The sequence below is a fragment of the Triticum urartu genome, chromosome 3A (assembly GCF_056163025.1).
Source record: "Triticum urartu cultivar PI428250 chromosome 3A, HENAU_Tu73, whole genome shotgun sequence".
NCBI classification, from domain to species: Eukaryota; Viridiplantae; Streptophyta; class Magnoliopsida; order Poales; family Poaceae; genus Triticum; species Triticum urartu.
The window spans coordinates 475554940-475565567 of record NC_141875.1 but is presented as its reverse complement, the minus strand read 5'-3'; the positions used below and the strand labels follow the sequence as shown (position 1 = coordinate 475565567).

Here is a 10628-nt window from a genome sequence, read left to right as displayed (position 1 = left end):
GATTTCATATTATCCCTCAGCTCGTCCTTGGAAGGGACTTAGTCCTACTTTTTGCTTATCGCACTATCTGTATCACTCTGCTTTAACGCAGCTTTTTAAACAATGCATTACATTACGACCATTATTGTTATATATATATCTATGTGTTCATTAATGACGCCTTGCAACCGTACACTCTGGTACGGCCAATACACCAGGGGCTTACGTACCCCACAATGCGGTGTGAAAAGTCCGAACACTTTAACAAGTGCGGCACCCCGAACTTATAGCATTATACGCATCAACTCCGAATCATGTCTTTGGTCAAATGTTGGGTTTGCCCGGCTCCTATGTTTTGGTACCTTACGTTCCGCTCTATCGGCTAAGGTAGCGCTAGGAGAACTACTGCGATTGTGCCCCGGTTCTGCCGGGCTGAGCACCTCAGTAGAGAAAGCTAAAACTAACTGTCATGATAAGGCGAGAGGCTGGTCGCTGTTCGGCGAGGTTTTTCGAGTCCCTAAAGACTTATGCCGCTTAGGGCGAGGGGCCGGCCCTGTCCGGCTTACAGGCGTGTATCGCGCCCCGAATTCGGCCTTCTAAATACCAGGGGCTTCGCCGAAATTTTAAATTATAGAATTCTATGGCTAAGTGAGAGTGATAAAGCATTATTAGTCCGGTTGCCTTGTTCGTTGTGCTGAGCACCTCCCTCGAAGGACCCAAATATGGGAACAAGAGTGCTCAGGTTTATCCCGAACACCCCAGCACTCGTGGCATGGGGGCAGAAGCCGAGGACTAGCCATCTCTCAGATTGGATAAACAGCCAAACAGAAGGTAATATTTTAAATTCAAACAAGCCTTGCATAGCGCATATGGAACATGTTTTCATAAATACAGGATAAAACGAGCGAGTTTACTCAAATATTACATCTTTCGAGCACTCATCCGCGATGAGATGGGCACCCGGCAGAACACCCTCGTAGTACATCTCGGGGTGGCGGTGCTCCCTGCCCTCCAGCGGCCCCTCCTTGACCAGCTTCACGGCGTCTAGCTTGACCCACTGCAATTTCACATGGGCAAAAGCCCGGCATGCACCTTCAATGCAGACGGATCGCTTGACGACCTCCAGCCGTGGGCAGGCATCCACAAGCCGCCTCACCAGGCCGAAGAAGCTGTTCGGAAGGGCGTCGCCAGGCCACAGCCGGACTATAAAGCCCTTCATGGCCTGATCGGCCGCCTTATGTAGGTCGACCATCTGCTTCAGCTGGTCGCTCATCGGCACCGGATGTTCGGCCTCAGCATACTGAGACCAGAACAGCTTCTCCGTCGAGCTTCCGTCCTCGGCCTGATAAAATTGTGTGGCATCAGACACACTGCGGGGCAAATCTGCGAATGCTCCTGAAGAGCTCCGGATCCCGGTAAGTAATCGGTAATTTACTTTTACATGCTTGCTTTGCATATAGAAAGCCTTTCCCGCCGCTATCTTCTTCATCGCGTCGATCTCCTGGAGGGCCTTCTGGGCCTCGGCCTTGGCACTCTTTGCACTCTCAAGGGCCGCGGCAAGCTCAGACTCCCGCGTCTTCGAGTCAAGCTCCAACGCCTCATGCTTTGTCACGAGAGCCTAGAGCTCTTGCTGCACCTCGCCCACCCGGGCCTCGTGCTTCTCTCGCTCGGTGCGCTCCTTGGCCGCTGTATCTTCAGCCTTGGTTAGCGCTTGCTTCAGGGTCGCCACCTCGGTTGAGGCCCCTGGCAAACATACAATGATCCTGTCATTTGGCAATCACGTCCTTTTTCTCATATATACATATCTATAGACGGGGTATTACTTACCCTTGTTCTCATCGAGCTGCCTCTTAGCAAGGCCGAGCTCTTTCTAGGACCCCTCGAGGGCCTCCTTCAGTACGGCGACCTCTGCAGTTAGTGCGGCGGACGCCAGCAGCGAAGCCTGCATATGCATATTGACATACTTATATTAGACTCCTACGATGTTATTTGATCCTCTATTCGGCTTTTCTTTGTGAACACCGAACAAAGCATCAGGGGCTACTGTCTATGCGGTAATATTCCTACTACATTTTAAAACACTTACCTCAAAGCCTGTTAAAAGGCTGGCACAGGCTTCAGTCAATCCTCTCTTGGCGGACTGAACCTTCTGGATGACCGCACTCATGATAGTGTGGTGCTCCTCATCGATGGAAGCGCTGTGAAGCGCTTCCAGCAGGTTGTCCGGCGCCTCTGGATGGACAGAGGTCACCGGCACAAGCGTTTCACCCCCCTTAGAAGGAGGCCGCCTGCCCGAGTCCGGAATCGCTGGAGGGTCCGGCATGGTGTTCGGCTGAGGGCCAAACTCGGAGCTCTCGGGGGCCCCGTCCCCGCGGCTCCCGAAGTCCGGAAGGTCGCCTTGAGGCGCCTCGGGGACTGTCTCCCCTCGATCCGGTGCCTCTTGATACAACACCTCGGCGTCGTCGGCAGGATGGGGGGAGGTAGTGGTCGGGACTGGATCTCTATCCATGTCCGACGAGCTCAGGGAGCCGTCCGATGATACCTCGATATTGGCTCAGGGCGGCCTGCATAATTGTGTTCGGCTTAGGGAAAGCAGTGCGACAAAGGAATCCTATGGGTAACTTTGGCATCCGAATACTTACGATCTCCCCGGGGGCTTGACCCTGGGCAACCACTTGCCTTCGCCTTCATCGGTGGCAGTGGAACTGTCCGGAAGGACAGTCCTTCCCTTCTTGGACCCTCCGGCCTCCCCGGTTGGGGAGGCCTTCCTTTTCTTGTCTCCCCCAGTCGGTGGGGGAGCATCTTCTTCCTCTTCTTCCTCATCTTCGGGGAAGAGTGCGCCGGAGAGTCATCGGACGGCGAGTCCGACCACGCCTGGTGTCGGGAACTCTTTCGAGCTCCCTTGGCCTTCTTGGTGTTCTCCGGCACCTTATAAGGGGCCGAAGTCAGCATCTTCGCCAGAAGAGCATCTGCGGGGCCTTCGGGCAAGGGAGCCGGACAGTCGATCTGTCCGGCCATCTTCTGCCAGTCCTGTCAAAGGTACGGGAGTTTAGATCCCGCATAGAGTCAATCTATATAAAAACAAGTATCCTGTAAAAGGTAAAGCAGCTTACCGCACTGGCTTGGCGCTTCGCGCTGAATCCGCGATCCTCAGTAATAGGGGGAGGGACCTCGGTGCTTTTGAACAGCACCCTCCAGGCGTCTTCATGAGTCGTGTCGAAGAGCCTGTTCAGAGTCCGGTGCTGCGCCGGATTGAATTCCCACAAGGTGAACTCCCGTTGTTGGCACGGGAGTATCCGACGGATGAGCATAACTTGGACTATGTTGACGAGCTTGAGCTTCTTGTCCAGCATGTTTTGGATACATGTTTGGAGTCCGGTCAGCTCTTTCGAATTACCCCAGGACAGGCCCTTCTCTTTCCATGAGGTGAGCCGCATGGGGATGCCAGATCGGAACTCGGGGGCCGCTACCCATGCGGGGTCGCGCGGCTCGGTGATATAGAACCACCCCGATTGCCACACCTTTATGGTTTCCACAAAGGAGCCCTCGGGCCATGTTATGTTGGGCATCTTGTCCACCATGGCGCCTCCGCACTCCGCCTGGCGGCCTCCCACCACCTTCGGCTTGACATTGAAGGTCTTCAGCCACAAGCCAAAGCGGGGCTTGATGCGGAGGAAGGCCTCGCACACGACGATAAACGCCGAGATATTGAGGATGAAGTTCGGGGCCAGATCGTGGAAATCCAGGCCGTAGTAGAACATGAGCCCTCGAACGAAGGGATGGAGAGGGAATCCCAGTCCAAGGAGGAAATGGGTGAGGAATACTACCTTCTCATGGGGCCTGGGGGTGGGGATGAGTTGCCCCTCATCTGGAAGCCGGTGCGCGATGTCGTCGGGCAGGTATCCGGCTCTCCTTAGTTTCTTGATGTCTCCCTCCGTGATGGAGGAGACCATCCACTTGCCTCCCGCTCCGGACATGGTTGGAGAGGGTTGAGGAGGAAGTGTGGGCTTGGGCGCTAGAGCTCGAGTGTGCGGGAGCGGATGAGCAAAGGAGGAAGAAGGCGTGGATAGAAAGGTGAATCATTATCCCTTTATATGGGCGGATGAAACCGAGCGTCCCCACTTGCTTGGTAAAACTCGCTTATCCCCCAAGCGCCGCAATTGATGGCGCGGTTGGGTTACCCACGCCCGTATTGATGAGAATCCCGTAATAAGGGGACACGATCTCTGCTTTGACAAGACGTGTCGAAAAACTACCTCGCGTTATGTGCGGGGCTGGTTAAAAGAAACGGTTCGAATAATCACCGGGCCATGACATAACGTCATGTTGCCAGAACAAGCCAGCAAATTAGATCTGCGAAAATATTATTCTCTCTACGGTGGAATGTGGAACTTATTTTGCAGGGTCAGACACTATCCTCGTATTCAACTTCTTCTGTGATGTAATTGGAGAAGGAACCCGCCTTGCAATGCCGAAGACAACACTGCGCACCGGACTCATTGTCATTGAAGCCTGGTTCAGGGGCTACTGAGGGAGTCCTGGATTAGGGGGTCTCCGGACAGCCGGACTATCTCCATTGGCCGGACTGTTAGACTATGAAGATACACGATTGAAGACTTCATCTCGTGTCCGGATGGGACTCTACTTGGCGTGGAAGGCAAGCTAGGCAATACGTATATGGATATCTCCTCCTTTGTAACTGACCTTGTGTAACCCTAACCCTCTCCGGTGTCTATATAAATCGAAGGGTTTTAGTCTGTAGGACAACAATCACAACATACAATCATACCATAGGCTAGCTTCTAGGGTTTAGCCTCTCTGATCTCGTGGTAGATCTACTCTTGTACTACTTATATCATCAATATTAACCAAGCAGGACGTAGGGTTTTACCTCCATCAAGAAGGCCCGAACCTGGGTAAATCTTCGTGTCCCCTGCCTCCTGTTACCATCCGGCCTAGACGCACAGCTCGGGACCCCCTACCCGAGATCCGCCGGTTTTGACACCGACACCAACCTTTCCTGATTAGGCTGAGGGAATTTTATAAGTGCATAATCGATCTGCTTCTTGAGTAATCTGGATCCGAGTCAAACGTCATGATTTTCCTCACAAAATTTTCTAAAAGGAAAACAATCTGCAATGGCCATCCGAATCCGACTCAAGCTGTCAAATTAACAGGCCCCTCAAATACTTCTACGTGGAAACGATCAGCACTAGGGCGATCCGAAACCAAATATTTCTTCTCAAACATTTCTGTACAGAAACGATCAACTATGAAAGCGATCCGAATCCAAATCCAGCACCAGCAATTTGCCTCCAAATATTTTTATACGGAAACGATCTGCTATGGGAGCGATCCGAATCCAAATCATGCACTGGTTGATCTGCCTATCAAATATTTATTACATGCCACGACTGGATTGGTAAACCAATCTAAAACAACCCGAGGCAACAAATGGATTCGGTGTAAACCGATCTTTTAACTTGAGGCAACCACCTGTGAGAAAAGAGTATGTCAAAGATCTCATCATTTCTTACCATTAGAGCACATGGCCGTGCCGATGCGGCCGCCGGGAGGCAATGTATACTACGAGATTTTGGTGATTAGCAGGGTAAGGATAGTAGGGCTTCACCATCAGGAACTATGCGGGAGTTGCATGTTCAGGTCTCCATGCATGCGAGCAGCCTGGCGGCGGCCAACCCGTGTGCGCCTCTCCCTCCTGTACATGGGAGGATATGCGCCTTTTATAGCCAGAAGCTAGGGTACGAAGGAGCAGCTCGTACAGCACGGCCGCCACCGTTTTTCTGTTGAAGCCGAGCGTGATCCTGCCTACAACCCAGGCGCTTATGTTTATCCCTCCCGTCGGGTGTGCTGATGTTTATCCTAGCTAATTAAGGATTAATTATGAAAAGTATATGCAGTTGGACGCTCGCAACACATGAGTACACGCTGACCTGACTGATCACGTTTGGGGTCGTGTACTGGTGCTACTGTGCGTCTACACCCATCATTATACGTACACTATACATGCCTAGCCACGGCTCTTTGCGCCTGTTGTGCATGCTGGCACATAGGACTAGGAGTTGTACGTGAGGCACAATCCATGCATGTACATGCAACACTGATTAATCATAGGACTTGCTAATAACTAGTGCCTAGCGCACGTATGTGTATTACTAGCACCACATCCATTGCTTTCTCCTTTCTTTCTATTTTTTAAAATCTTTCTTTTACCAAGGCTAAACACATGGCCTAGCAAAGTGGCCCATGTAAACATACTCTGCCAACTTTATTATAGATGGTGACAAAATTTCGTCGAACAAATGCCCCCCACCAAGTAAAGTTTGGTGGCATAGCCGATCGAACTTGACTTGGTGAAACTAATCGACCGGGCGCAAATATGAATTGATGCCTCAGTTAGGATAGAGTATTACTTGCCTAGGGTAACCAGTGTAGAACTCATAGAATTTGGCGCAGATCCCTGCCAAATAATGAATAAATGGAACACCACGACGGAAGTCCATGCCATGAGTGGACCATATATATTATAAGTATGGTTGCAGCGAATCCATGCCACAACAGTAAGAGAATAGGAAAAACATGGCGAAAGCCCATGCCATAGATGAATACTAAACGTTGCGGCGAAACCATACCGCCAACGAGTGTTACGAACATTATGGTGAAACCGTGCCACAAATGAGACTAGAAAGTAATGCAGTGAAAGTCCATGCCGCAAATTAGTGTGTGTATCATCATGCAAGATTAGGGCACAAGCACCAGTAGAAAATAACGCGAGACCATGGAGAAAGTCCATTCCATTGCCTCAAAATATCTCGAGGACCTTGTTGCAACCGCTTCAATGCGATGTCAGCCAACAAAGTCACATTAGATCTTCTTTAACATGTAGCGAAAGTCCATGCCACTTCTTAAAGGAATTTATCAACTCTACTGCGACCATGTAACAGCCACGGTGCCAACCAATAGAACTGAAAGGTTTCACAGATTCATATGTACCGCACTGGCATACTTCACTGCTCCCGCAATCAAACAGGACGGACTAAAAGAGTCGTTCGATATATGGATGAGGAAAATACAAGCGCGCCGAGGAACATAGCGGACTCGGGCTTGTGTAATTATTAGCCGGGTGCAATAAACTTGCGGTATTTGACAAATTTTGTTTTGTACTAGGGCAAAAAAAACTATGCCCCTTTGAGAAAATTGTCGTGAAAGTTCTTACCACAAATAATGGGGCATTTTAGCAACATAGTATGCCATGCCTTAGGAGCGAATCATGTGCATGATTCCCATGGTGTGACACTATTCTTGTAAAGGAATATCGTAACGGGTGACTAGCACGCTAAACATCGAGCGTGAATGTAGGTCTCATAAATGGGTGTGCACGTGAGATGTGCCAAGACTTCGAGAAAATCCTCAGCTCAGAACAATTGTCGTGCTGATAACTCTGGTTCACATGGGCCACACTTTGTTTTAACTGGGCCTCAAGTTGGGCCCAAGTATACAGAGGATGTCAATCGTATAGAGGATCAACGCTAAGCGAGAAGCTTCAGCTCTCTTCAAACTCAACGCCTGCAGATAAGATCTAAAAAAAACGCCTGCAGATAAGCCTACGGAATCTAACTGTGGGAGGGATTCTACATCGTGTTCAAATTAAATTGCTCCTCAAGAAAAGATCTATCTGTATGGCTTCTATAAATTCTGGAGTCGTTCATCTTTTGCCCCCTGATCGTTGCCGTGGCGGAAGCACTTCGGCTCGGCAAGACCTGCTCTTCCCGACGAGATCTGAAGGTATGGTGATTTTTTTGTACAGGGTTGGGGCGCCCAGCGAAGAGCACCTAGCATCTAGTTATTTGACCTCCTTGTTCTACTCCTGGTAGTGTTGCCGCAAGAGATTTTGAGAAAAGGGCAAGTTGGTATGCAGATTTGAGTAGCTATAGATGAGCAAACCTTGCTTGCTACAGTACAGGGCATAGATGGATACTAGCAGCAGTTTTAATAAAGGCCCGTAGGTTGTAGATTTGAGAAATCAAACAGCATATCAAACTGGATATAGATAAAAGATGGTGCTACTACTGTACCACAGAAGCAGGGGGAACAGATGCTTCATCATTGTGCCAATCTGTCCATCAGTTTACCATGCAGACCAAAGTTAAGCTGCAGATCAAATCATTGCCAGTTTGTAGCTTGTGCAGCTTGTGCAGACCATATAGTTTCTCTAGCAATTAAAGGCCCCTAATTCGCTGAAGGAAGACAAGGGGCACTTGAGCTATGCCCTGAAGGTGTTTGTAGGTATGTCAGGCTGAAAATATCATGTGTTCGGCAGAGCAAAGGCCTGAACAAATTAACTCAGTGTACAGATGCAGAGAAGAAGAGCTCTGATTATTGTAGGCATACTGGACTACAATATGTGCAAAACTGCAGATTTACATAGAAGATAATACAACCATGCCCTGTAGATGTTTCTGAATACACCAAGATGGGAACAAACTATGTTGAATTAGCAGAGCATGGGTTCAGGCGTCTGTGAATAAATCAGCCCAGGATTGACATTTTTTTGTTTTACTGAGCAAAGCCTGGACAAAGTGTAAGGGCCGTCAGTGGAGGCCACAGAAACATTGATGTTACTGTATAGCGCTCATCAACCATGGTCGTGAGTTCATGATGTCGATGTAGGCCGTTTAGCAGAGGCCATGTAAATCACATGTCATTGTACAGTGGCCGTAAATCGTAATAGCTTTAGGCTTAGAACGATGATTAGGCATGAGTTCCCAACCCACCATGTCGGGTTTTTTAGTAATACTGAGCGGTGTCAGGCTCTATTTTAGTACATGCCCAGATCATATAGCCGACACTGAGAAAACATATCAGGAAGCTGGACTAGGAGAACTGCCATTGCCATGCGCAACACAGGCACCCTGAGCCTTGTTTTTTTCTTTATATTCTCATACAAATCATGTGTTTTTGCATTTGATTCACTCAAGCTTTTAAAAAACTTTCTAGGTGGCTTTCCATGGGAGACTTTAACGGAAGTTTCCATCGCATGCAACGCGAGTCACGCTCTGACGAGCCACCAAGAGGACCTCCCTTTCAGCCGGGACCCTGGGGCAACGAGCCTTATCCTAGGCGAGGTAACAACTCTCCTCATCGAGATCATCGATTTTGGGGGGAAGCACCTCCCTGGAGAGAGAGAGAACATCAATATTACGAGGATCGTGAGCGGCCCCCGAGCAACTACTACCCTCCTCGCGACTTATCGGGCCCAGGTTTCCATCGAGGCCCTGAGCATAACTGGGATAGACGTGCTCCTCCACCCCCACGCTCATTTTCTTCACATCGTCACACCCAGGGTGATCGTGATCATTTTAAAGGAAATCGTCGGCCAAAATATTCGGGCCAAGGTAAAGATCTTTCACCTTCTGCTGAGACGAGCAAGCCCACAACTCACTCACATTCTGGTAGCATGGGAGGAACAGGGAAGGAACAACACTCTAATGATGTTTCAGAGGTAAGCATCCCATGTAATTGTTTTTGATAGTTATACCGTGTGCACATAGGGAACTTGCTCACTGCTATGTTGTGTCCCTTTTTATTTCAGGGAAAACAAACGCACGTTGATGGTCCCTCACTGACACCTCATGCTGCTGCCAGCAGTCAGGATGCATATAAAGAAGAGGGGATGGAAGTGGATCCCTTGACGGCTATCTTTGATGGAGATGTGGAGCACTGCATCAGTGCTGTGGCCACCCACCTCAAACTCAGTAGGGGAACAAAGCTTGTCATCGAAGCTTCACCAACTTCTGACCCAAAGTGTACAGTACCAACAGCGCCCTCGAAATTGACGAGGCGTACATTGCGGAGTGGGGGCGAGCAAAATAAGCCATGGGAGCCCCCTGTCAAGAGCACTAGTCCAACGACCTTGGTAATACTTAATCCAGTCCTCGACAAGGCTCCTGATTTTCCCACAAGAACTCTAGCCCAAGAATTTATCAAATCTCTTGAGAAGAGATGGAGGCGAGATAGCGCGGCCCAGCTACAAGTGGGGCTGCCTTACAGTGAGAAATTTTTAATCTGGGCTAGGATGATGTTGATAGCTGAGGAGGACAGGCAAATGTTGGAGCGTGCAGGCATTCTTAGAGGAGTTTTCAGCATACTTTTCCGCATCTGCCCAGCTTGGCCGCTCATTCAAGCCTTTATTGATTTCTGGAATGTTGATGGTCATACCTTAATCATGTATTTCCCTAGAGGCAATAATAAAGTTATTATTTATTTTCTTATATCATGATAAATGTTTATTATTCATGCTACAATTGTATTAACCGGAAATATGATACATGTGTGAATACATAGACAAACAGAGTGTTACTAGTATGCCTCTACTTGATTAGCTCGTTGATCAAAGATGGTTATGTTTCCTAGCATAGACAAAGAGTTGTCATTGATTAACGGGATCACCTCATTAGGAGAATGATGTGATTGACTTGACTCATTCCGTTAGCTTAGCACTTGATCGTTTAGTTTGTTGCTATTGCATTCTTCATGACTTATACATGTTCCTATGACTATAAGATTATGCAACTTCCGTTTACCGAAGGAACACTTTGTATGCTATCAAACGTCACAACGTAACTGGG

The 10628-nt window shown here is 49.0% G+C and overlaps 1 protein-coding gene across 1 annotated transcript; it reads left to right on the top strand.

The window, feature by feature from the left end:
* Positions 1 to 7553: 7553 nt before the first annotated feature.
* Positions 7554 to 10380, top strand: LOC147980163 (uncharacterized). Its single transcript, XM_087516841.1, has 4 exons — positions 7554 to 7785; positions 8998 to 9260; positions 9344 to 9502; positions 9593 to 10380. The coding sequence occupies exons 1-4, from the start codon at positions 7680 to 7682 to the stop codon at positions 10277 to 10279; spliced, it is 1215 nt and encodes a 404-aa protein (XP_087372967.1). The 5' UTR covers positions 7554 to 7679; the 3' UTR covers positions 10280 to 10380.
* The last annotated feature ends 248 nt before the right edge of the window (positions 10381 to 10628 follow it).